Here is a 26,182-nt window from a genome sequence, read left to right as displayed (position 1 = left end):
GCAAGAGTGCATCACAGTTATAAACATTCACACACCTAATAACAAGGCTACAAAATAAATGAAGCAAAAACGGACAGAATTGAAATGAGAAATTGAGAAATCCAGTTATAGTTGGATATTTCAGTTCTGTGCTGTCAGTACTAGATACAAGAAGAGACAGCAAGATAAGGAAACGGAGGACTTGAGCAACAGTGTCAACCAGCCAGACCTAACAGACATGCAGAGAACACCCAGCAACAGCAGAAGACATGCTCTCAAGTGCTCGCGGAGCAGTCTCCAGGATAGACCATCCGTTAGGCCACAGACAAGTCTTGATGAATTAAAGAAGACTGAAATCAGATAGAATATCTTTTCCAATCGCAAGGGAATGAAACTAAACATACTAGAAGGAAAACTGGAAAATTCACAAGTAGGTGGAAGTTAAACAGGATATTCTAAAACAACCAATGAGTCAAGAAGTCAGAAGGGAAATTCAGAAAATACCTTGAGGTGAGGACAAAAACAAAGACACAAAATACCAAATCTTTTTTTTTTTTATTTTTATTGTTAACGTTTATTTATTTTTGAGACAGAGAGAGACAGAGCATGAACGGGGGAGGGTCAGAGAGAGAGGGAGACACAGAATCGGAAGCAGGCTCCAGGCTCCGAGCCGTCAGCCCAGAGCCCGACGCGGGGCTCGAACTCACAGACCGCGAAATCATGACCTGAGTTGAAGTCGGACACTTAACCGACTGAGCCACCCAGGCGCCCCACGAAATACCAAATCTAATGGGATGCTGTTGATAGTCGTACTACGAGGGAAATGTGTAGCTGTGAGGACGACTCAGTACTCCTGTCTAGAATATATAAAGAACTAAAAATCAATGAGGAAAAGACAGCCAACCCAATTAAACAGAAGAGGGACTTCACAAGAGGTTATGTCTGAATGGCCAGCAAACACATGAAAGAATTTTCCACATTGCTGCACATTGAAACCGCAGGGAGATACCACTACGTCCTCTTCCACGTGGTTACATTTAATTGGCCTGACAGTGTCAAGAGGTGGCAAGGATTTGGAGCAGTTGGAACTCTTGTCACACTGCTGGTGGGAACATACGTTTGTACAACTACTTTGGAGAATTGGTATTCTCTACAAAGCCAAACATATACACTATAAAAGAACACTTCCTTCTGGGAACACACCCAACAGAAATGAGTGCTGATGGCCACCAAAAGCCATCTATGAAAATGACCGTAATAACTCTATTCTTCATAACTGAAACTGGAAACAGCTGCAGGTTCCTCGACAGTGGAATGGATAAATGCAGGGTAGTGTATAATTCAGCGGAATAGCACATACCTACGGGAAAGAATGATCTGATATGTATGGATGAATCTAGCAGATAAAATTTAGGTGAAAGCAGCCAGTCACAAAAGAGAACACCCGTAGCATGGGTGATTTTATGTATAAGTCATTACAAAGGCAAAACGAGTTTATGGTGATGGAAGTTCTGCTAGTAGTTTGGGGTGCTCTTCACTGGGCAAGGGCACAAAGCTGCCTTCTGAGGTCCTGGAAATGTTCTATAGCTTGATCTAGGCAGCGGTTACCCAGGTGTGTGCCTATGTAAAAGTTCATTGCACCAGATAGTTAAGGTTTGTACATGTATTGTATCAAAGTTGTAAATTAAAAACAAACGTTTTGTTAAAAAGTGAGACATGGCACAAAATGAAAACGTACATGGGTTTGCCAGCTTTTTGTTGTAAGGCCGGGGCTTTTCCTGTGTGAGTGGTGGGTCTAGTGTAAAATCTAGTGTAAAATACACCCTCAGTGTGTTATATACAATTTTTGTGGTCTTTTTAAATTGGAGCAGTTGCCCAGCAATGTACATCAGGATCCTTCTGGATTTTTATTTTTATTTTTATTTTTATTTATTTATTTATTTATTTAATGTTTGTTTATTCTTGAGAGAGACAGAGTGTGAGTGGGGGAGGGTCAGAGAGAGAAGGAGACACAGAATCCGAAGCAGGCTTCAGGCTCTGAGCTGTCAGCACAGAGCCTGACACGGGGCTCAAACTCACAAACTGGTAGATCATGACCTGAGCTGAAGAGACGCCTAACCGACTGAGCCACCCAGGCGCCCCTCCTTCTGGATTTTTATACATCCCCCCCCCCCCCCCAGTTTCTTATTGTTGTCTTTTAATTTGACAAGGTTTTTTTTTTTTTTTTAGCATCTTTATTATGTCTCTAAAAATATTCATCCAGTCTGTTTTATCAATTGGACTTCCTTGTAAGCTTTCTGTGGCTAAAAATAAGCTTGAAAGTTTTTTTTTTTTTAATGTTTATTTTTGAGAGAGAGAGAGAGACAGTTGCGAGCAGGGGAGGGGCAGAGAGAGAGGGAGACACAGAATCCGAAGCAGGCTCCAAGCTGTCAGCACAGAGCCCAGCATGGTGCTCAAACCCATGAACTGTAAGATCATGACCTGAGCCGAAGTTGGATGCCTAACTGAGCCATCCACGCATCCTGTTTTTTTTTGGAAAAGTTCTTTTTTTTTTTTTTAAGTTTGAGAGAGAGAATGGGCACATGTGTGCACGTGGGGAGGGGCAGAGAGAGGAGAGAGAGAATGAATGAATGAATGAATAAATAAATGAATGAATCCCAAGCAGGCTCCATCCTGTCAGCTCTGAGCCCAACATGTGGCTCGATCTCACAAACCATAAGATCATGACCTGAGCTGAAACCAAGAGTCGGACACTTAACTGGCTGAGCCATCCAGGTGCTCTGAGCTTGAAAAATTCTGATATTCTGATCTGGGTGTCTTCTGAGTGTCTTTCTAGTTCCAAAGTTTTATGACTCCGATATTGTGCACACACATACAGTCCCAGCAGGGAGAATGCAGTGCGGCTGTGCTGGCCCCTGTGTCACTCATTTCGGCGCAGATTGTGCTCCTGCCATGTCCTAACCCTTCTCTCCTTCTTGTTCGTCCCAGCTGCCCACTGCTGAAACTGCCCCTGCCAGGGACAGGACCGGTGGAGTTCACCACTCCTGTGAAGGACTACTCGCCCCCACCTGTGGCCTCTGACCACAAACCAGGGGAGCCCAGTGAGCGGCCAGAGTGGGTAGGTGCTCAGTGTGTGTCTGGGGAGAGCCCTGAGGGTTGGGTGGAAATTGGCCAAGGCAGGGGTTCTGGGAGTGAGAGTGAGGGTGGCCAGCTTCGGATTGGTGGGTACATGTACTTGAACAGCTTTTACAAAGACACCACAAATATTTCATTACACAGTTAATGAATAACCTTTTTTGAAAGGAAACGCCAAGTGACACAAAAATGTGACTGTCCTCAACAGCCAGGTGGGATCTGTGGTGGTTGTAGCTATGGCCAGATGGGTCTAGAGTCCTACCTGGACTGTTCACATACCATGCCCGGGCCCAAGCAGTGCTCTGGCAAGCAGGCCATCTCCTCCTTGTCCCAAGTGGTCACGAGAGCCATGGAGCATCCTTAGAGAATGATCTGTGATCAGGGTCTCATATATCAGTGTGCACCTCATGTTTTCAGATGTCACGTCTGATTTTCTCCTCACAGTGAAGTTTGGTAAAAAGTGTTGAGTTTTTGTGTTTTGGGTTTTTTAAATCTCTTTTATAGTTAGGAAAGGGGGCCCAGGGTGATGAAGTGCCTCAGTTACCTAGTTATAGATGGGGTCAGCACTGGATCAGAACTCCAGGACTCCTGACCCCAGGTCCCTGATTGTTCTGGGCCATAGTATTCTCAGTTGATTGCCTCTGAGCTGAGCACTGATGTAGCCGAGGACGTAATGGTTGCTCTAGCTGAGGGTCTCAGGTAGAGGACTTAACCCGCTGTGACGCTGGACTCGTTATTTGGAAATCTTACAAGCTCGATTAGCCCATTTCGAAAGCTTTTACCTGCCAGGTAGTAGATGAAGTGTCCTTCCTTCATACATTGTGCTTTGGTCCCATGGATTTGTGCTGGACTGAGTGTATTTTTGAGGAGGAAAACCAAAGCCTGGGGAACAGAGCTCTTCCTTTTCCACCCTGTCTCTGACAGTGATGATACATTCCTCTCTGTCCTTTATAGGTAATATAGCAGTCAGGTAACTTGTTGTAAACTTGCCCCTACTGTTGCTGAAATAGAGACATAGCTGGTAAGATAGGTGTGTGTTAAGCCATATATTAATCTGGCTTAATGGGACTCTGTCCATGAAGGTCAGAGGGAGCATGGTGTGGTGCTGGCAGAAACTGGTTCTGTAACTTCATGTACCAGCTTGACCATTGGCTCACTATGGGACCTTCTTGGTTCAGACCTTTTACCTTCATTAATCTCTTGAAGCAGTTGTACCACATTATGGAACTGATGGTATGTGGTCACAACAGGGGAGTCTGTGTTTGTGGATGTTTCATGACTAGAAGAGTTCGGTTGGCCTGATAATACATGGTAGGTATTTAATGGTACGGCTGTTGGGGAGGTGACTTGTTTGTGAGCTCTTTAAACTTCCTTAATGCCCTTCATTGGTCTGGGATGATGATAGTAAGTAGGTGTACAAATAACTTCAGGGCTCAGCAGTCAGAAGATTGGCTGTTTTCTCTCTCTTTGGAGCCCCCACCCCTTAAAGGATTGAGAAGGACCCAGGCCTCAGTGCAGTCACCTAGTGTCTTGCAGGTCAGGGGTCAGTTCTCTTACCTCCACTGACCATCCATGATAAAAATTCAGGCCAGCAATATAGGAGCAGTAAGGACTGATTTAGTTATAAGGAAGAGAAAACTCAGCTCAAACCAGAGTAATCAAAAGGAATTTTTAGAGTCCTAGAACTCAAGAACACTATGGTTTGGGCCTCAAAAGGAGTTCACCTCTCAGCTCTTTTCGCTCCACTCTTGATCTGCTTAAAAGCTCCAGCAGCTTGACCCTTATGTTCTTGCAATATCTAATCCAGTGCAGGATGAGAAGGTGCCAGGTTGTATCTAAGTGAGGTAGCTTGCCTGTCCCCAACCCAAATCCTGTGATGAAGGTGGTGCTTTGTTGACTGGCTTCATCAGCTAGTTGTCACCATCACTAGGCTTAGAACAAGAGAGGACCATTTCCAAAGGAAAATCAGGAGGCTCAGGCACTGGGCACAACAATGCAAGCACCTGCTGCCCACTAAGGAACCAGAACATCCTTCATTCCTCCATTCATTCCTGTATTCAGCATATGTTTACATTCTGCAGTGTACCCAGCAGGATGATCTAGGGGACACGTAGAGCCTCACAGCTTCTGGGGAGATCTGTCTGGTTAGAAAGAGAAGACAAAGATGTCAGTTCAAAATAAATATATGTCAAAGGGTCACAGGAGCCAACTGAAAGAGTTCCCAATGGCCAGTGCTGGAAAACAAAAGATATTTTGCAATAAAATAAAGTAGTATTGGATTATAACCCAGAGTATAAAATATCTTGAGTTCATGTGATTAAGTAAATGGGGGAAAATAGATAAATCCAGGCAAAAATTCTAAATAATTTTTGTAAATACTCTCCCTCAAGGGATTAGAATATAACTTCTCTTCCTTAAGCGTGGACTGTGCGTAGTGACTTCCTTCCAGAGAATACTATATGGAGAGAGGGAGCAAAGAATCACTTTACAGTGGAGAACCAGACAGTTACCTCCCCAGCAAGGAGGTCAGGGTCAATGTCAGCAGTGATAGATCAGGCTGATAGTACATACCCTTGATGTGTGACAGGTGAGGCACTCTACCTCTGGTCTTTCTCCCAGAAACCCATAACCCCAGCCTAATTATGGGAAGTTGGATGAATCCCAGTTGAGGGACTTTTTATACAGTACCTGACCACTACTCCTTAAAATTGTCAAGGTTATCAAAAACGAAGAAATTCTGAGAAACTGTCACTAAGGAAAACTAAGGAAACCAAATTTTCTTAGTTTTTACCTAATGTCCTTTTTCTGTCCCAAGATTCCATTTAGGGTACCACATTAAATTTAGTGGTTACTTTCCCTGTGGCCTCCCTTGGCTACAACAGTTTTGCAGACGTCCCTTATCTTTGATGACCTTGACAGTTTGGAGTGGCGGCCAGGTATTTTGTAGAGTGCTCCTCCAGTGGGATTTGTCTGTTTTTTTCTAGATAGACTGGGGTATGGGTTTGGGGAAGACCGCGGAGGAGAAATGCCATTCTTTCCACATCCGTCAGCCTCTTAAGTTATTTTTTACATTCCCAAACATTAAAGTTCAGTCTTCAGGCCATAAAACTCTTGGCACAAAATTTTTAAAAAGCTTTCTAATGGATGTATAGAGTAATCTCCCTGTGGTTTTAATTTGCGTTTCCCAGATGACTAATGTCGTGTTTATTGTATTTGCATATCTTTCTTTGATGTTTTTAGGTGTTGCCCATTTTGAATGAAGTTGTTTGGATTTCTTTTTATTGAATTGTAAGTCTTTCCATATGCTGGAGGTGGCTTTCTGTACAGTCGTCTTTCTCCCCTTTAGCTGTAGTGGCCCCATAGTGTGATGACAGCTGCAGTGTGCATTTTTGCTTTTGTGTGTCCTGCAGAGGGGACTCTGATCCACCCTGCCAGGTCCTGGTGCTCTTAGGCCCATCCTCTGTTGGAATCACTAACCAGTAGCTTTGTTGGGTTCAGAGGGACACTTCTTTCTGAAAGAGGGATGTTTCTACCAAAGGAAGGGAAGAGCAAAGTAGAAATGGTAGAGACTTTCCGTTTTGCACACGCGTGTGACCTTGGGCAAGTTACTTAATACCTTTTTTTCCCTCGTTTCTGCATTCAGAAAATGGGGATGATAATCATACCTACGTTAGACATTGTCAGAGGATTACATGAAGGCATGCAAAGGCTTAGTGCAGTGCCTGGCCCATCACTTGCACTTGACACATGTTTGTGGCTATCACTGTTGTCATCGTCATTGCTCAGATCTGGCCAAAGTTCTGGAGGGTGACCAAAGTTCACATGCTTGGACTGCCCTTTGGGGCGCACCAGGCCTGCACTCCTTATCCTTTAGCCTGAGCTCAGATGCCACGGTCTCCAGAAAGCCTTCCGCAGCTCTCTTGCAGATTCGTGACCTGCCTCCCCTCTGTGCTCTGTTTCCACCCACTAGAGATCATTTTCCATTCAAACGTATATAGTCCAACATTTTAACATAGTAGATGCTCAAGAAAGGCTTCTTGTTGAATAGAGAAACAGCACGGCTTATTTAGCAGACCAAGAGTGTAAAGTGAGGCATTTTTCTTGGAGCATGATAGTTGATAAGGTGGGACCAAGTTGAACCCCAAGTTGTGGGGTTTCAACTTTAATTGGGCAGTGGGAAGCCAGTCCCTGAGAAGCATCAGCTTGAGGAAAGTGGCAGTAAGAAGATCAGTTGTATTGAACTTGGAGAAACTTAGAGACAGAGGTGACCATGCTTAGGGAAAGGGTCGGGGTGTGCAAGGGATGGAGAGATAGATCCTCAGGAGATGCCAAATCCAATTATAATAGTTTTAAGCCATGATAATGTGACTACATATAAGTGACCTGTTTTTGGCCACTTTGCCAGATGGTTATGTGTGTTGTTTTGTTTGGTCTTCTCAGTGATGAGGTGAGGTCTGGGACTCCATCCCTGTTCCCTAGTAAGAGACTGGGGCTTAGAGAATGTGGACACCATTGTCCAAGGTGCACAGCCAGGGCTGGCACTGGAAGTTGAACCCAGGTGGGTCCCCTGAGACCGCCATTCCCACCACACCACACCCACTTACCTGCCCAGGGCTGGGGGACAGATCAGCAGCCATGTTTTCCAGAAGAGCTGAGTTAACAGGAGTCCTCTGTCATGTTCTGAAAAGAGCTTCTGGGTGTGTCAGTGTGAAGGTAAACTCCATGGAGTTTGCTCTGTCTGCATGTAAAGGAAGGACTGTGTTTTAAACAAAACAAGCCTGAGGTCCCTTGCACTGGCCTGGCTCTCCCAGACCAGGTCATCATGAAACCTGAACTTCACACTAAGCCCTACCTGGCAGGCCGCAGAGCTGGTTAGGCTACCAGGGGCAGCATTGCAATGTTTGTGGTGGCTGGCTGAGCCTGGACACAGGAATTCCAAGGAGCCCTGATCAGGGGCCTCATACTGTCAGTGCTGGTGGCCAGAGACCCCAGGGATCCCTAGGACCTCAGCTCCCCTCCTACACTGCTCATGTTGGGCCTTCCCATCTGTTTCCTGCAGGAACTCTCATGGTTCCCAACCACCCAGGCATGCTGGCTGTTGAGAAACAACAGGATTGAGAATTGGGCAGCCCTGGCTTTAATCCTGGCTGGACTGTCTGTCAGCTGTGTCCTTGGACATATCCTGTTGTCTCTCTGGGCCTTGGTTTTCTTATCTGGGTCCCATAGCTCCCGGTCTCCCAAGGCTGAACTCAAGGTGTCAGCCAAGGCTGTACTCTTCTCCAAGCCCGGTGTGGGGACACCTGACTTTCAGGCTCTCTCAGCACCCACCTGGCAACGGGCTCCTTGCAGGCTGTTGAGCTGAGGGTCTTCATTCCTCACCGGGTGTTGGCCGAGGGCCCCTTTAATTCCTTGTTTTGTGGACCTTCCAGAGCAGCTGACATATGGCTGACTTCATCAGAGTGGTGGTTCCAAAAGAGGGGGGCAGAGGAAGAATCATAGTCCTTTTATCCTTCCAATTTTTATTTTTGTGTGTGGCAAAATACAACATAAAATTTATCATCTAAACCCTTTTTAAGTGTATAGTGCACTGGTATTAAATACATTCATGTTGTGCAACCATCCATCTCTATAACTTTTCATCTTGTAAAACAGAAACTTTGTACCCATTAATACCCCTGCCACCTGCCATTCTTTCTGTCTGTATAAATTTCACGACTTTAGGTACCTCATATAAGTAGAATTGTACAGTACTGACTGGCTAATTTCACCCAGCATAACGTCCTCAAGAATCATAGTCTTGTGTAACCAAGTCTCAGAAGTGACATGTCATTACTTTTGTTGTAGTCTGTTTGCCAGAAGCAGGTCGCTGGGTGTAGCCCTCTCTCCAGGGGGATTGCCTGTGGGCAGGAGCATCAGGAGGTGGGGGTTACTGGAGCCGTGTTAGTTAGAAGACTACCTGCCACAGCCTCCATCTAGTGAGGAGTCCGCCCTCTTTGCCCACAGGCATCTGGATCCGCTGGCCCTTGTGCTTCCTCCATCGCTCACTTTGGATACCACGTGTTGTGTCTGTTTCCATGTCTGTTTCTCCCTTGAATGTCCAGTAGTGATTATGATCAGGCCTAGTGCAGTGAGTGGTGGGCCCTGCCCACATCCCGGCTACCCTTTTATTTTAGTGCCTGCCTGCCTGCTTTCCAGCCACCAGTTTCTGCATCTCATACATCAGAGCATCTCTGGTGAAGGCCTGAGGTGCTGGAGGATTCATGCCCCCCGGGAGCAGCACTCGAGCAGTAGCTGCAGGGGTTGGTATGTAATACCTCAGCTCTCTGATCTTTCAGATGGGATGACTCAGCTAAACCCCATTACTGACAGAGGTCACTTGTCCAGTAACACCCTTTGTTGGCTGCTTTCCCTCCCTTGTTCCTGCCTTTACTCCCCTTCCTGTATTTTCTGTACCTTCCGAATAAGCCACCCAGCTTAGGGTCTGCTACTGGGGATCCCAAACTGAGGTAGTGAATGACAAGAGTCAGGCGCATGCCTATTGAATAAACCACTGTAAGAGAATTTTGATGCCCATAAGAGGGGGTCGCGGGCACATATGTTGGGTGACGAGTTTGCTACGATCGTGATAAATGAGGGGACTCAAGATCTTGGAAGAGTTGGAAAAACTTGGAATAGCTGCTTGAGAAGTTCATTTGGAAGTCCGGGTGTATCAAGAGGCTGCCAGCAGAAGGAGGCCAAGGCCGGGAAGCAGGGATGTGCAGTAAGAATCACTGGTCCATGGTTCTTGTTTGTTGAGGCTGGCCGCCTGAGGCGTGCAAACAGAGGAGCTGTGGATTTACCCAGCGCTGGTGGAAGGACAAAGGAGAGAGAGGTCTGGGGTGAAGGAGTTACATGTTCCTGTGAAAATCTGATGAAAGCCTGGATCCTCTCCCCTAAAACTGATGATGGTAGTAGTAATATGTACATTTCCAGGCAGAAACTTAAAAATATTTGGGAAGCAGTGTGCTCCTAGAACTCCTAGAGCCATCCCTAGAGCCCAGGGAGAGGGCTCTAGTTTCTGAGATGTTCGTTAGTACTTCATTGAAATGGTGGTCCGAATGGTCCTGGCTGGGGAGAAGGTGCCTGGGTGGGAAGGAGGCTGGAGAAGAAGTGGAGGGCCCAGGAGCTAGAAGGAGTTTTGCACCCAGAAACGAAGGGCTCAGTTGCACAGGCTCAGTGGGCCTGAGGGTGGAGGTGGAAGTGGAAGGCAGAAGAGGTGGTATGTGCAGTCACAGCCTTGTGCCCGGTGGGAACAAACCCAGGTCTGGAGGCTTCCTGGTGTCATGCTGTCCCTGGATGATACGCTGTGTCCTTCACAGGGCTTGAGGATGATTGCCCTGGGGATGGCTCTCCTCGTAGAGCTGTTCGTCTCCAGACAGCTCCTCCCCATTCAGGCCTGTGTGAGGACTTGAGTCGATGAGCTGCTATTCAGGTCAGAGCCTGCGGCAGCGAGCTCCGGCTTCTAGCAGCCTGAGTCCCGTGCAAATGACAAAGCAGGTGCAGCCTTCTGTCCCCAGAGCCTTTGTAAGACATGGCTTCATAAGTGTAAACTTCACAAAGGCGTAGGTGGTTGCCTTGAGTTGTTCCTTTGTGTCCAGGGGCCCAGGAGACCTTAACTTGCCATTCGTGTTCAGCATCCTGACCTTCGCCTGTGCAATAACCTGTAGTCAGGCATCATCGAGGGGCTAAGTGGCCTTTCATCTACTCCCCCACCCTGTGGAGTCCCTGGTGGCGACACAGGTGTGGGGATCGCCCTCTCAGCTCCCTCCAGCCGGCACCACAGTACGTCACGGCCGTGGACGGTGTTCCCTGCCTCCAGTTGGATGACAGTGTAACTCCAGGGCAGCCTTCCAGAGCACTGTGTTCATCTGGTCACCGTCTCAGAGACACTCAGGGGCTTTTCTTTGGCAACTGGTTAGAATCCAGGCAGCTCAGTCAGGCGTCATCATAGCCACCCCTCATTTTAGCTGTGATTTGTGTTACTACCTGACAGGACTCCTTAGTGCTATCTAGACTGTCTGTGCTCTCGGTGTCCCTGGCACCCCTGAGGCCCTCACTGTCCCTCTCCTGCCAGTCCTTGCCCACCTCGTGGCTCCACTCACCTTCTCCCTTGGCTGTAATCCTGCCACGGCTAATCCAGTACCTCATTATGGGGGTGCTCCATGACCGCTCCATCACTGGGAGTTCCTGGCTTGCCTGAGACGTGTCTGAACACTTTGGTTACTTAGGTGCTTGTTGTTAGCTCTTTCAGGGCAGATGGCAGGTTCTAGTGAAAAAGTGTGTGATGTCCATTGAGGAGACATGGGTTTGAGACCTTGCAGCACCCTGCGGGAGTTATGAAGCCCCAGCTAGTCACCTTGCGTCTCAGAGGACTATTGTGGGGGGTTGATGAAATGATGTGCCACACTGTCTATTGCTAACATTTCCATTAATACCTGTCTCTGCACGTGCTATTTGTATACACACGTGTGTCTGTGTGGTGTGAGATGTGTGTGCATCTTGATGCTGCAGGGTGAATGTCAGTCACCCCCCTTTCACAGTGAGGAAACTGAAATCCAGAGAAGTCAAAAATGTTTCCAGGGCCATACACTTGGAGAGCTGGGATTTAAAGTTGGGTCTTTCGGTCTTTAAAAACCGCTGACCTGCAGATGGGAGGATCAGTAAGACAGGGTGCACCCTGCTGGGAGCTGATGGTCTACTGTGAAGTCGGCAGACGTTTTCCATAGAGGGCTAGATGATGAATGTTTGAGGCTTTGTGGGTTACACGGTCTCTGTTGTGAACACTCACCTCTGCCATTATTGTGGGAAAGCAGTCGTGGACAGGACAGAATGGAGTGGGCCTGGTTGTGTTCCAGGAAAACTTGATTTAGAAAAGCAGGCGCTGGGCTTGATTTAGCCTGTAGCCATAGTCTGCCGACCCCTGATCTATGGGGAAGTGTGTAGGAATGTGGTTCATAAATTGCAAAGAACCCCTTGGAGATGTCTTCACTTTTGAAGGCCCATCCTTTGGGCCCCACAGTGCTTTACCCATAGTAGATGCTCAGTAAATCCTTATTGAGTGTGGGCCCGTTTCTCCCTCATGTGCCGAGCTGACATTTTCACCCCTGCCCTATTTCTTCTGCAGTACGTGGGTGCCCCGGTGGCTTATATCCAGCAGATATTTGTGAAGTCTTCAGTGTCTCCCTGGCACAAGAACCTCCTGGCAGTAGATGTGTTTCGTTCACCTCTGTCCCGGGCATTCCAGCTGGTGGAAGAGATCCGGAACCACGTGCTGAGAGACAGGTATCCCTGTCAGTGCCCCCAGCCTCCCTGAATCTGTTCCCTACTGAAGGTGGAGGGCGTACGGTCCTCGGTGTGATTCCACTGCGCCAGCCAGTGCTGCAGAAATTGCACAAGTGAGAATGGCGGGTGAGCCACTTTCACATTGTGGCCCCACTACCCCTCGACCTACACGGATGACACACATAGTTTCATCCGCAGGTCTCAGACAGAGTAGGTGTCCACGGGGCTGACCCTGTGATGAGCTGACGGGGAACTGCCTGCCTCGCGCCTCAGATGGCTTATTGCCCAACGGTTATGAGATGTGGATATGGTGGTGGTAGCCGAGCTGAGGAGAAGCACACTTCCCCTGGGGATCGCTTCTGAAGCCCCAGCCCGGGTGGCACTCCCCAGCCTGTGCTGGCTTCACAGGCTGCTTCACCCGCTCCGCTGGGTTTTAGTTAGCTGAGGGCTTTGACATGCATTCTGGTGAATGAAATGAAGCCCCTAATTTTCACCCTCGCCTCTTTGCCCACTGAATTGGCTGAGGTGTCTTCATCGGTGGGAGGTTGTGCATGTTCCCAGAACTTACTTAGAGAGGCTTGGGCCCCAAATGTGCTTTGGAGGTCAGTCAACGACATGGTTTGGTTGTTGGCCACCTAAAAGAACTTTCTCCTGCTGCCCTAATCCTTAGGCTCTTAGAGATACCAGGCATCTGGGAACCTGATGACAGAGGGTCCCTCTGTAAGTGCAGTGGGCCTGCCCTGTGCTCGCAGACATGACAGATGCCTTGTCCTATGTCCTGCACAGTTCCGGGACCAGGGGCCTGGAGGAGGTATGCCTGCAGGTGACCGACCTACTGCCTGGCCTCAGGAAGCTCCGGAACTTACTTCCTGAGCATGGGTGCCTGCTGCTATCCCCTGGGAACTTTTGGCAGAATGACCGGGAACGCTTCCATGCTGATCCTGACATCATTGGGACCATCCACCAGCATGAGCCCAAAACCCTACAGACCTCAGCCACGCTCAAAGGTACCCCAGGGCAGATTCCCTAGGGGCCCGCAAGGGTGCCTGTTGGTCACTATGTCCTTTTTGATGGGTGCTCTGACAGATCAGGGGTTACCCTATGTTTTTTAGGGTGTGGGAGGGGTCCTTGGCGGCTCTACAGAAGCTGCCTTTTTCTGTCAGTACCTCCTGGTTTCCATCTGCAGACTTGCTGTTTGGTGTTCCTGGGAAGTACAGCGGGGTGAGCCTCTACACCAGGAAGAGGATGGTCTCCTACACCATTACCCTGGTCTTCCAGCGCTACCATGCCAAGTAAGGCTGTCGGCTCGGGGCTCCTGGCTGGGAATGGTATGAAGCTTTGACTAGTCCCTGTTCTGGTCTAGGGTGTCCAGAATGCCCCCCTGGGAACTTGGGGTTTTCAGGCCTCCCGTTGAAATGTTTCTCTCTCTTAGATCGAGGGATGCTGTCTTTTCACATTTGAGCGGGGTGACCTGACTCCTGGTTAAGAATAGGGACTAAGGCAGGGCTGGCAAATTTAGTGTCTTGATGCCTCCACTGGGCTTTCTTGAGCCTGTGGCAGGGGTCCCCAGCTGGAGACTACTGAGCCTCATGTGGCCTCAGGCCTTCCCAGCAAAGTGCTGTAGGCAGCTCCCTAGCAAGGGAGAGAGTGCTTGAGATGCCTCCGGTTGGCTGTCCTGGTGGGCGTTTGGCATTGATAGGTTGGGAAAGGGACATTGAGGAAGGAGCAGGGCAGGGTGGGGTGGGGGGCTCCTGAGACAACTTTAGAATTCTTCCAAGACCCCTTAGAGACTGCAAGGAAGTTCAGACACCACAGAAAAGCCCCCTCCAACATGGGGAGGAAGGAAGCCCTGATGGGCCTTCCTTTCAGGGATTGCCTTTGCCCCTGGCCCAAGAGGGCCGGTCCATCTATCCCACCTGCTCCATGACCAGGTTCCTGGGCAGCCTGCGGGCCCGTCTGATGCTCCTGCACCCTAGCCCCAACTGCACCCTTCGGGCGGAGAGCCTGGTCCACGTGCACTTCAAGGAGGAGATTGGCATCGCGGAACTCATCCCGCTTGTGACCACCTACATCATCTTGTTTGCTTACATCTACTTCTCTACACGTAGGTCCAGAGCACAGAGGCTAGGGGCTTCCTCCAAGCTAAACGGGCATTCCAGACCGCCTGCTTCCCTGCCTCTGGAGGTGGCTTGGGGAGAGATGTCAGACACGCCCAGGGCTTCATCCCCCAGCAGAGTCTCAGGGGCTCGGGTGGGTCCATGGCTTTTCTGGCTTCTCAGGAAAAGATCTTTCCTGGGTTAGGGTTCCCAAAAGACACACTCTTCCTCTGAGACTGGGAAGTATGAAGTATACATGGTCATCCTTTTCTTAGGTTAAACCAGGGGGCGTCCCTTCCTCAGCTGTCAGGGCACACTCTACTCCTAGGAGCTCTGCACAGAAGGGCCCTGTGAGTCAGGTTCTGGGAGAGATGCAGCCCTGATGTGCCCTCTCTGCCCTCCAGGCAAGATCGACATGGTCAAGTCCAAGTGGGGGCTGGCTCTGGCTGCCGTGGTCACAGTGCTCAGCTCGCTGCTCATGTCTGTGGGGCTCTGCACACTCTTCGGCCTGACACCCACCCTCAACGGCGGGTAGGTCCCCACTAGGCTCCGCTGAGCTTCAGGGAGTACCCTCAGGCTGGAGAGCCCCTGGGCTTGCCGTTACCCTATATCTTCACGTTGTTATTTTGACATTTAAGAGGTACACTTTTTACCTTTGAGTTACTGGGCTTGTATTCATATACGTGTAGATGTAGTATATCTATATATACATATAACATATATAGGCATGTGTGTGTACATACATGTGTGTATATGTGGAACGTGTATTCGTGTATGTGTATATAAGTGTGTATGCATATGTATACCCTTGTATTGCATGTGTGTGTGTATATAGGTGTCTGTGTGTTCACATATTACATATATTCCATCCTACTCCTTGATGGCTTAAGGCACACATGGGTTTTCCCTTTTTTTTTTTTTTTTTTTTTACTATTAAAACATTTAAGTGACTAATAGAATAGGTCATTTCAGAGTAAGTTTTTAAAAGACCATAAGCACAGGGGCACCCAGGCGGCTCAGACAGTTGAGTGAGCGACTCTTGATTTTGGCTCAGGTCGTGATCTCATAGTTTGAACCCTGCATAAGCTCTGCACTGTCAGTGTGGGGCCTGTTTGGGATTCTCTGTCTCCCTCTCTCTCGGTTGTTCCCCTGCTTGCGCTAGCATGCACTCTCTGTTTCTCTGTCTCTATCAAAAATAGATGGATAGGGGTGCCTGGGTGGCTCAGTCGGTTAAGCGTCCGACTTCAGCTCAGGTCACGATCTCGAGGTCCGGGAGTTCAAGCCCCGCATCGGGCTCTGGGCTGATGGCTCGGAGCCTGGAGCCTGTTTCAGCTTCTGTGTCTCTCTCTCTCTCTGCCCCTCCCCCGTTCATGCTCTGTCTCTCTCTGTCTCAAAAATAAATAAATGTTAAAAAAAAAATTTTTTTTAAATAGATGGATAAACGTCATTAAAAAAAAAAAAGACACAAGCACACTTGAATTTGCCGCCTTTCCAATGATATTTGCTTTCTTTTGTCCTTTATCTCCCAGTCGGCTGGAAGCCCTGTCTCCTAGGCCCCGCCCACCTGTCTGTTAGTGGTCGCTGACTGGCTGTCCCCTCCCTGGCTTGTCAGGCCAGTTGCAGGAGCAGCAATGTTGTGTTCTCTGTTACTTCCCTTACTCGTAGAACACTCGCTTCCTTTCCTGAACCTGATGCTAACACCCCTCCCCCGTGGCTGGCTGCTGTGCCAGGGCCTCCTCAGAGCCCTCATTTCCACTGCCCCACAGCAGAGGTCCCATGAGGCACACACCTCAACTGGTGTGCCCTGTTCATCTCCAGTGATGTGAGCCTGTGGTCCCAGAGAGCTTAGTAGTTTTCTTTAGGACCAGTTCTCCAAACAGTCTCTCCAGAGCCGAGCAGGGCTTGGAGCTCCTCTCGTTCCGCTTCCACTTAGTCCCGATGGCTTGGCCTGCAATGCTGCCGAGGGGTCCCGGCCACGGTTCTTTCCTCTGGCCAGCAGAGTCCTGTGTGGGAGAAGGCTGCTCCGACAGCTGGGGGCTCCTCTGGCCCTCCTTCCACTGTGCTGCATAGTCGGAGGCAGGGATGCTTGCCGGCCTGAAAGCCGAGAACTGGGCAGGCAGAGGCCCTATGTAGCACAGCGGGGGAGTCTAGGGTTTCTGCTCTGTGCTTCTGGAAGTCACTCAGCTGCCTCTCACTACAGGCTTCAAACCCCACAGCCTTCCTGGGGCCCAGACCTGTTGAGAACCAGCCTGTGTTGGGGGCCCTTCTCAGCACTGTCCTCACCCTCTCCCTCTCCGTCCTCAGAGAGATTTTCCCCTACCTTGTGGTGGTTATTGGGTTAGAGAACGTGTTGGTGCTCACCAAGTCCGTGGTCTCGACCCCAGTGGACCTCGAGGTGAAGCTGCGCATTGCCCAAGGTAACACGGCTGGCTGTGGGGGTGCGCCAGGGCGGGCGGGCGGTCTGTGCTGGGCTTCCTCCTGCAGGGGAGATGGGGAGCCCCAGAAGTCACCCTTGCTCTGCCCTCTAGTGTAATCTGGTGTGGGCCACCAGGCCTTGGCAGCTTGTTAGCGTGTGCCCTGAGGAACCAAAGAGTCGCTGGACTTTACCGTGTCCTGGTTCACATGTCAGTAAGAACACAAACTGGACTCTGCTGCGGGACTCGTGTGTTCAGTGGCCCTTTGTCCAGACTGGTACCCGGTGCTCTCTCTCCCCGCCACACTCCACCACACTAGGTCCAGGCTTCTGTGGCTGCTCACTTCAGAGACGCTGTCTCCACAACTGCCAGAAAAGGCCCCGTGGACTCAGTGCCAGGAGCTGGGGATCGGGGTTCTGAGGAAAGTGGGCAGGGAGCCTAGGCCTGAAGGTCTGAAGTGTTGCACTTCCTCCTCCGGACCCCAGGTCTGTGGGAACAAGGCCGAGGGCAGACTGTTTATTCATTCAAGGAACCTTCGTGAGCTCCTGTGAGAGGCCAGGCCCTGCACTAGATGGGGAGCTCTGAGGATGTGAGGGGACATGGCGCCTTTCCCACCAGGGGCTCGCTATGGGGGAAGGGCTGGAGGAAGAACAGCTGGCACTTCCATTGCTCGGGCCTCTGCCACGTGTGGGCAGGCACACTCACACCATGCCCGTGGAGGCCGGCTGTGCCAGAGTGGGTGGCACTGCTCACCTTGGCACCCTGCCTCTCCCTGCCTCTGTGCCCCCTCGGCCCCTTCTTCATGGCGACTGTGCAGTGACGGCAGCACCTGGAGCCTGGGCCCCGGCAACGTCCCGAGCCAGGGGCGCCGTGGTGGAGTCGCCGCCTCAGAAGGCTGGGTGCCCTCCCCGTGCCTCTCCCCTCTGAGGAGCACAAGGTTGTGCGCAGACATGTGCTGGCCCCAAGGCCCTGTTGTTGTCCTCTGCAGGCCTAAGCAGTGAGAGCTGGTCCATCATGAAGAACATGGCCACGGAGCTGGGCATCATCCTCATTGGCTACTTCACCCTGGTGCCCGCCATCCAGGTAAGGCCCCAGGGCCCGCCACTCGGGTGAGCGCAGAAGCAGTTGACCAGTTCCCCGGCTGTGCAGCTCTGTGCAGGGTGCACCCTTCTCAACACAGGCACCCTCACCTGGGAGATGGGACCTCTCTGCTGCCGGGATGGTGGTTCTGTGCACAGTGCTCCTGGCAGCCCTGGTTCAGAGGTTCTCAGCCCAGTTCCAGTCGCACCTGTTTCTCTTTTCTCAGGCAGAAACATCGTGGGGTCCCTGAATCTGTGCCCTCCTCTTTCCTAGGCTTAGCCCTGACCCCCATATGTGGCCTCCAGACACATGGCCACCACCCATTGCTCAGAGTGGCTCCTGCTCTTGGCCAAGTGCCTCACTCAGCTGTGGGGCTGTGAGCAGGTGGAGGAGGACCTCCACTGAGCCAGAACCCAGACTCGATGACCGTTGCTTGAGGGGTTGACGGAAGGCAGTGATGTCCTCCCTGTCCTTCCCCAACGCTGGTGGGCCTACTGAGTTGTGGGGGTGAGCAGAGAACAGAGGGCTGCAGGCTTTTACCCAGAGGGCATCTGCAGGACATATTGCCATCTTGTGACATAGGAGCAGACTTGGCCACTGTGCCACCACGGGCTAGATCCCTCCTCTGCCCCCCAGATTCGAATGGCAGCTGTGGTGAAGGGCAGGGGAAGAAGGCTGAAATGTGAGCAGAGTTTGGGGAGCAGAGAGACTACCTTTATTCAGTTTCAGGGCAGAAATTAATTCCCTCCTGTCCTCTCGCCCACTTTGGTCCCTTGCAGTCACTGGCCAGGAAGCTTTCTGAGAGTCCTGATGATGGGTCAGGCCTGGGCTCCAGGCAGGTGTTGGTCATAGCATTTGAGCAGGGCCAGGGGGTTAGTGGGGGAGGACTTTTTGGGGGGCAGGCTGGTGGGGCTCAGAGCTTTCAAGATTGGATCAGGCCCTCCTCTCTCGGGGGATGGAAGATGTAGGCAGCGCTCACACCCTTCAGCCTTCTGTGCATAAAGGTGCATGGGGTCTCTGCTGCCCCCTGGTGGGGCAGTGGGAGCAGCTGGCACTGTCCCTCCTTGGCCACTCCCAGACTCAGAACTTACCAGCATCTCTTTTTTGCTGTGCTCTGCCTGCCACTGCCTTGCAGATTCTGAGGTGCCTGCAAGCAGGGAGCTGCTTCTCCAGTGCTAGGCCATGATGTCGTGTCCCCTCATCTCTGATTCCAGGAGTTCTGTCTCTTTGCTGTTGTGGGCCTGGTGTCAGACTTCTTCCTTCAGATGCTGTTTTTCACCACTGTCCTGTCCATTGACATTCGCCGAATGGAGGTAGGAGTGGGCTGTGCCCTGCCCCACCAGCCTCCCCCCTGGCCCTCGCCATGCTCAGGGCTTGGGGTGAGAGCAGTGCGGGCTTTGGTCAGGGGCAGTCCCCCGCCTCCCGTGCAGCCTTGAGCCCTGACTACCGTGCCCCCAACAGCTAGCAGACCTGAACAAGCGGTTGCCCTCTGAGGCCTGCCTGCCCCCAGCAAAGCCAGTGGGGCGGCCTGCACGCTTTGAGCGTCAGCTGGCTGTGCGGCCGTCCACACCCCACACCATCACACTGCAACCGTCGTCCTTCCGAAACCTGCGGCTCCCGAAGAGGCTGCGTGTCATCTACTTCCTGGCCCGCACTCGCCTGGCACAGCGCCTTATCATGGTACCTGCCACCGCTGCCCTGCCCTTCGAGGGCCAGCACTCAGTTCCCTCCAGACTCTTGCACTTTGCCTTGGAGGTGGGGGGTGCTCCTTAGGCCATCATGGCCCCATGAAGCCTGGCTTTGGGAGGCTGCCCACCATACCTTCCTGGCCAGACCCTGGTGGCTTCTGAGGTGAAGCCTATCTCTGGGAGAAGCAGCCCCGGGGGCATCAGGTAGAAGAGTCATCATCTCCCAAGAAGGACCCAGGACAGGAGCCTGGTAGGGCGGAACCACCATGGTTGGAACTACCATGGTTCCCTGAGCAGGGTTTCCCTGCTACATAGTGCGCGGGCATCAGAAAATTCTGGCCCAAATAATTCACTGGCTGGACTGGGGAGCAGCAGAGGAGCAGGGCTGGCCGTTGGCCAGCCGTGGTGCCCCCATGGAGCTACAGTGAGAGGGAGCAGGACTGAGGTCCTCTGAGGATGGGCGCACCCATAAGTGTCTCTGGAACAGGTCAGCCAGCCCGTCCTTCTTGCTGTGCTGACCGTGGGAATGGTGGCCACTTTTTGATATGGAGGTTGGGGAAGTTCTTAGGATGCTCTTTGTATTTCTAGGCCAGGAAACCCAAACCGTGACCATGGAAAGGGAGCTAGGCCCCTTTAATGGCAGTTGGCCCAGGTGGTAGTGAAGGACATGACCAGGCAGAAGGGAAGACAGATTGGGGCCTGTGTCCTCTCCCCATCCCCAGACGTGAGGTCCCTGTGCTGCTGCTTCCTGGCACGAGGGCCAACGCTGCCGGGGCTCGGGGCCACCCAGAGGCCACACTAAGCACCCACTGCCCCCTGTAGGCTGGCACGGTTGTCTGGATCGGCATCCTGGTGTACACGGACCCGGCAGGGCTGCGTACCTACCTTGCCGCGCAGGTGACAGAACAGAGCCCGCTGGGCGAGGGCGCCCTGACTCCCATGCCCGTGCCTAGCGGCGTGCTGCCTGCCAGCCACCCGGACCCTGCCTTCTCCATCTTCCCCGCTGATGCCCCTAAGTTGTCTGAAAACCAGACGTTGCTGGGAGAGCCACCCGAGCCTGGGGGTCCAGCAGAGGGCGCCCAGGACAGCCCAGTGCCAGAGGTAACCTGGGGGCCTGAGGATGAGGAACTTTGGAGGAAACTCTCCTTCCGCCACTGGCCTACGCTCTTCAGCTACTACAACATCACCCTGGCCAAGAGGTGAGCTGGGCTGTGCCAGGTGCCACCTCCCCACTCGGTGTCAGCTCATCCGCTCCAGAGGGGGAGACCCACCAGTTTGAATTCTGCGTTTCCTTTCAGAAAAACAGCATAGGGTTGTGAGGTAGGAACTAGGGCTTGAGTCAGCAGCATTGCGCTGCGCTCCAGGGAGTCCCAGGCGGCTGCCAGCCCCTGGGCTGGAATGAGATCGACTCGCGCGGGCCTTCGCCTGCTCTGTGCCACGATGGGCGGTGGGGGCGCCCGGCATTCGGTGGCGGCCGTATGGGTACTGCTGCCTGTACCAGAGCAGGGTTGGGTGCCCTGAGCTGGGCTGGGAGGGACAGGACTCTGTACCGCCCCCACCCACCCAAGACCGTCCCCAGAGGGTGGGCTTGGAGTCCGGCAGGTTGAGCCAGTCCGCCTGGCAAACGGGGAAGGGCCCTTCTGAAGGCACCCCGCCGACCGCGCCCCCCTCCCCCGCCCTCCCCCAGGTACATCAGCCTGCTGCCCGTCATCCCGGTCACGCTGCGCCTCAACCCCAGGGAGGCCCTGGAGGGGCGGCACCCTCAGGACGGCCGCAGCGCCTGGCCCCCGCGGCGGCCCGGGCTGGGTGGGCCCTGGGAGGCCGGTCCCAGGGCGCCGGGGACGGCGCAGGCCCACGGGGACGTCACCCTGTACAAGTAAGGCCCGCGAGGAGGGGGTGGCCGGCGGAGGCCGGCGGCGCGCCTAACCACGTTCCCGCCCGCGCAGGGTGGCGGCGCTTGGCCTGGCGGCCGGCATGGTGCTCGTGCTGTTGCTGCTCTGCCTCTACCGCGTGCTCTGCCCGCGCAACTACGGGCAGCCCGGCAGCGGGCCCGGCCGGCGGCGGCGCGGGGAGCTGCCCTGCGACGACTACGGCTACGCGCCGCCGGAGACGGAGATCGTGCCGCTGGTGCTGCGCGGGCACCTCATGGTGAGCGGTGCGGGCCGGGGGGGCGGGGCCGGGGGCGGGGCCAGGTTCTGCCCATGCCCACGTGCCCCGTCCCCTCAGGACATCGAGTGTCTGGCCAGCGACGGCATGCTGCTGGTGAGCTGCTGCCTGGCGGGCCACGTCTGTGTGTGGGACGCGCAGACCGGGGACTGCCTCACGCGCATCCCGCGCCCGGGGTAGGTGCCCGGCCCCACCCGTGCCCCACCCTCCTCCCACACTCCCTGCCCGTCACCCCCTTCCGTCCTCACTCCGTCATCCCGGCCCCCCCACCCCCGACAGGCAGCGCCGCGACAGTGGCGTTGGCAGCGCGTTCGAGGCTCAGGAGAGCTGGGAACGGCTGTCCGACAGCGGGAAGGGGGGCCCGGAGGAGCCGGGGGACAGCCCTCCTCTGCGGCACCGCCCCCGGGGCCCTCCGCCGCCCGCCCTCTTCGGGGACCAGCCAGACCTCACCTGCCTGATCGACACCAACTTCTCGGCGCAGCCTAGGCTCTTGGAACCCGCGCAGCCCGAACCCCGGCACCGGGCCGGCTGCAGCCGTGCTCGTGACGGCCCGGGCTATGACTTCAGCCGCCTGGTGCAGCGCGTGTACCAGGAGGATGGATTGGCGCCGGGGCCCGCGCCAGCCCTGCGCCCGCCCTCCCCTGGGCCCGGGCCGCCCCTGACCCCCGAGGAGGAGGGGGTCTGTCCTCCCGAGAAGGGCTCCCCGTCCCTGGCCTGGGCTCCCAGCGCAGACGGCTCCATCTGGAGCTTGGAGCTGCAGGGCAGCCTTATCGTGGTGGGGCGGAGCAGCGGCCGCCTGGAGGTGGGCAGGGACCCCGGGAGTGGGCAGAGGGCAGTCCCCACGCGGCTTTGAGGGCCTCCCCGGCCCACAGGTGCTTACCGCCTCTGGGCCTGCAGGTGTGGGACGCCATCGAGGGCACGCTGCGCTGCAGCAGTGAGGAGGTGTCCTCGGGTATCACTGCCCTCGTCTTCCTAGACAAGAGGTGAGAGCACTGGGCTGCTTGCCCTGTCCCTAGATGTTCCCTTCCTCGTCCCTTCCCGGTACTCAGCCCCACATCTGTGAACAGGGGGTAAACCACACAGCGGGAGGTGACCACCAAAGCCCTCAGAATAGGCCCTTGACCACTGTGACAGCATGCAGGAGGGAAACCAGAGTTTTCTTTCCCCCATTAGCCTATCACTGCTGACCTGATCCGGTCTTGGCTGCATTTTCAGTGGCAGAAAAATGCTTTTTCAGCAGAATTTTTGTGTGAAAACTTCCCTTCCTGGTTGGTGCTGGACACCTCCCTCGCCTCCTTCCTTGGCGTGCCTGTTGGCTGTGGGTGCTCCCTGGACTCCACCTGCTCACACTGCCTGCGGGCCCGGCCACCAGAGCTCTTGCTCCCTGTTCCGGGCTGATAAACCCAGGTCTCGCTGCGACCAGATGCCTCCTCAGCACTTCACCTGTCCGTCCATGCTGGCCCTGCCCTCCGGGGTCCCTGACATCTAAGCTAGAGCTGGAGCCTTTTTCTTCTCAGGGCCAGGGCACCCATTGCCCTTAGCGCTCAGGTTCTGGTGGCTGCTGTTGTTATTTTTGCCCCGTTAGGCTGTGCTTGCAAAGGCCATGGCTGATACCCTCCCCTCCAGCCTGGCCAAGTTCTTTGGGTCCCTTCACACTTGTAAATTCTTCCCCGCTGTTTGTTTCATCAGGTTTAGGGAAGGCCCCCAGGTCTCAGCCGAGCCCTCTGACACGATACTTTTGCAGGCTTTGGCTCAGGCCCTTCAAAGTCAGGGCTTGTAGGCCTTTTGCTAGAGTAAGATTTTAGGGTTTTTTTTTACTTTTTTTTTTAAGTTTATTTTTGAGAGCGACAGAGACCCAGAGCTCGAGCAGGGGAGGGGCGGAGAGAGAGGGAGACAGAATCTGAAGGAGGCTGCAGACTCTGAGCTGTCAGCATGGGACTCAGACGCTCAACCAAGTGAGCCGCCCCTATTTTGTTTTTTAAAAATGTTTAATACTTATTTTTGAGAGACAGCAAATAGGGGAGGGGCAGAGGGAGAGGCTGACAGAGAACCCGATGAAGGAGCTCCAACCCACAAACCAGGAGATCATGACCTGAGCCAAAGTCCTGCTCAACCAACTGAGCAAGATTTTTTTTTTTTTTAATGTTTTTATTTTTGAGACAGGGGAGGGGCAGAGAGATGGGGAGACACAGAATCTGAAGCGGGCTCCAGGCTCTGAGCTGTCAGCACAGAGCTCGACGCGGGGCTCGAACTCACTAGCTGTGAGATTGTGACCTGAGCTGAAGTCGGACGCTCAACCAAGATTTTAAACTCCACTCACTTTGAGGTTTTGGGGCCACTGGGCAAATGCCCCCACCTCTGCTTAGGAATTCCTGGGCTGTGAAGAAAATCTTTTCTTTGTGAAAAAGGAAGTAGAGTGGGTGGTACTTGGGCTGAAGCTGCTTTAAGAGGGGACGCCCAACAGTACCGCCTGTGGCTCCGACACACAGCCTCCCCTTGGGGCTGATTTCCCCTCCTCAGAAGCCCCTCCGTGAGCTCCAGGCCGTGGAGGGGAGCCCCACCCAGCACGTGCTTGTTTTTTTAACTTCCAGTCTCACATGATGTTCTCCAGGTACCACCTCACACACTACCCCTCGTGACTACCCTGTAAGGTGGGCAGTTGTCCCCATTTCACAGATGAAGAGACTGAGACACAGAACAGAATTGTAACCTGGGTCCCTCGGCTTCAGCATGTTCCCCAGCCCCTGCACTTGCCTCTTGGCCACGGTCCCTACGTCTGGTGGAGTTGACCTGGCGGGTGCCCACGGTGCTCGGCCCCGGACCTGGGCGTTCTGAGGGAGAGCCATCAGCAGCCACTCTTTTCCAGGATCGTGGCTGCCCGGCTCAACGGTTCCCTCGATTTCTTCTCCTTGGAGACCGGCACTGCCCTCAGCCCCCTGCAGTTCCGAGGTCAGAGGGCCCAGGCTGGGTGGCTGAGTGCGTGCACCTGGCGGGCGGAGTGTGGTGGCTGCCTGCACGGTGTCTTCTCGGAGATCCCTTACTGGGCCTGTCGTCCTCAGGGCGGAGCAGTTCCCCCGCATCCCCTGTGTACAGCAGCAGTGACACGGTAACGTGTCGCCTGACCCACACCGTGCCCTGTGCACACCAGAAACCCATCACGGCCCTGAAGGCAGCAGCTGGGCGCCTCGTGACTGGGAGTCAAGACCACACGCTGAGAGTGAGTCGGCTCCATCTCTTGGGTGCCGGGTGGCCTGCCACAGGTGATGGGGGGGCATTCGGGGGTCAGCCAGGGAGGGGATGCAGGAGGGACTTCCTGGCCCACGTGTAATTGGGAAAACGCCAGAGGTCAGAACCTGATGCCCGTCCCTGCCCCAGGTGTTCCGTCTGGAGGACTCGTGTTGCCTCTTCACCCTGCAGGGCCACTCGGGGGCCATCACAACTGTGTACATTGATCAGGTGAGGGGGCCGTGTGTGGGGTGCAGGGATACAAAGCCATGGGTTTTGTTTCTGACTCTCAGCAGCTGGCCCTCAGAACCTTCTGGGAAGCAGTGAGGATCTCTACTCCCAGGGCACCGGGACACCCTTGGGTCCAAAGGTGTTCCACCGGTGACCCGGCTCCCTTGGGCCTATTCCTTTAGACCATGGTGCTGGCCAGTGGAGGACAAGATGGGGCCATCTGCCTGTGGGATGTACTGACTGGCAGCCGGGTCAGCCACATGTTCGCTCACCGTGGGGATGTCACCTCCCTCACCTGCACCACCTCCTGCGTCATCAGTAGTGGCCTGGATGACCTCATCAGCATCTGGGACCGTAGCACAGGCATCAAGCTCTATTCCATTCAGCAGGTGGGCACATTGGGGGCCACAGGACTGTTGGTATTGTAGAGAGGGATTCGAGACACTGAGTTATCCTGTCTTTGCCTCTAGGACCTGGGCTGTGGAGCAAGCTTGGGTGTCATCTCTGACAACTTGCTGGTGACTGGCGGCCAGGGCTGTGTCTCCTTTTGGGACCTAAACTACGGGGACCTGTTACAGACTGTCTACCTGGGGAAGAACAGTGAGGCCCAGCCCACCCGCCAGATCCTGGTGCTGGACAATGCCGCCATCGTCTGCAACTTTGGCAGCGAGCTCAGCCTGGTATATGTACCCTCCGTGCTGGAGAAGCTGGACTGAGGCAGGGTGGAGGGGGCAGGAGCTGAGGTGCAGAGCGGAGTCTTCTGGAAGCTGCCTCTAGAACTGTTCTGCCTCGTTGACTGTAATATTAAAGGTTTTTTTGGTTTTTTTTTTTAAATCCCATCTGTCAC

The 26,182-nt window shown here is 53.6% G+C and overlaps 1 protein-coding gene across 2 annotated transcripts in view; it reads left to right on the top strand.

Moving 5' to 3' along the window:
- The window catches only part of LOC102956214 (SREBF chaperone), a 73,312-nt gene extending 47,143 nt beyond the window's left edge, over positions 1–26,169 (top strand). For both annotated transcript variants that reach the window (XM_042978814.1, XM_042978815.1), the window contains exons 3-23: positions 2,968–3,097; positions 12,278–12,435; positions 13,222–13,442; positions 13,622–13,727; positions 14,367–14,539; positions 14,936–15,062; positions 16,836–16,948; positions 17,934–18,028; positions 19,240–19,338; positions 19,487–19,705; positions 20,536–20,912; positions 21,401–21,589; positions 21,660–21,861; positions 21,940–22,055; positions 22,159–22,681; positions 22,777–22,862; positions 24,746–24,828; positions 24,939–25,096; positions 25,255–25,335; positions 25,518–25,724; positions 25,806–26,169. In XM_042978814.1, the coding sequence (XP_042834748.1) occupies positions 2,968–3,097; positions 12,278–12,435; positions 13,222–13,442; positions 13,622–13,727; positions 14,367–14,539; positions 14,936–15,062; positions 16,836–16,948; positions 17,934–18,028; positions 19,240–19,338; positions 19,487–19,705; positions 20,536–20,912; positions 21,401–21,589; positions 21,660–21,861; positions 21,940–22,055; positions 22,159–22,681; positions 22,777–22,862; positions 24,746–24,828; positions 24,939–25,096; positions 25,255–25,335; positions 25,518–25,724; positions 25,806–26,051 (3,709 nt within the window). In that variant the 3' untranslated portion in view covers positions 26,052–26,169. The remainder of the gene's footprint in view (positions 1–2,967; positions 3,098–12,277; positions 12,436–13,221; positions 13,443–13,621; positions 13,728–14,366; positions 14,540–14,935; positions 15,063–16,835; positions 16,949–17,933; positions 18,029–19,239; positions 19,339–19,486; positions 19,706–20,535; positions 20,913–21,400; positions 21,590–21,659; positions 21,862–21,939; positions 22,056–22,158; positions 22,682–22,776; positions 22,863–24,745; positions 24,829–24,938; positions 25,097–25,254; positions 25,336–25,517; positions 25,725–25,805) is intronic.
- The last annotated feature ends 13 nt before the right edge of the window (positions 26,170–26,182 follow it).

The sequence above is a fragment of the Panthera tigris genome, chromosome A2 (genome assembly GCF_018350195.1).
Source record: "Panthera tigris isolate Pti1 chromosome A2, P.tigris_Pti1_mat1.1, whole genome shotgun sequence".
NCBI classification, from domain to species: Eukaryota; Metazoa; Chordata; class Mammalia; order Carnivora; family Felidae; genus Panthera; species Panthera tigris.
Note: the sequence above shows the minus strand (reverse complement) of the source record. Positions and strands in the feature narration are given on the sequence as shown.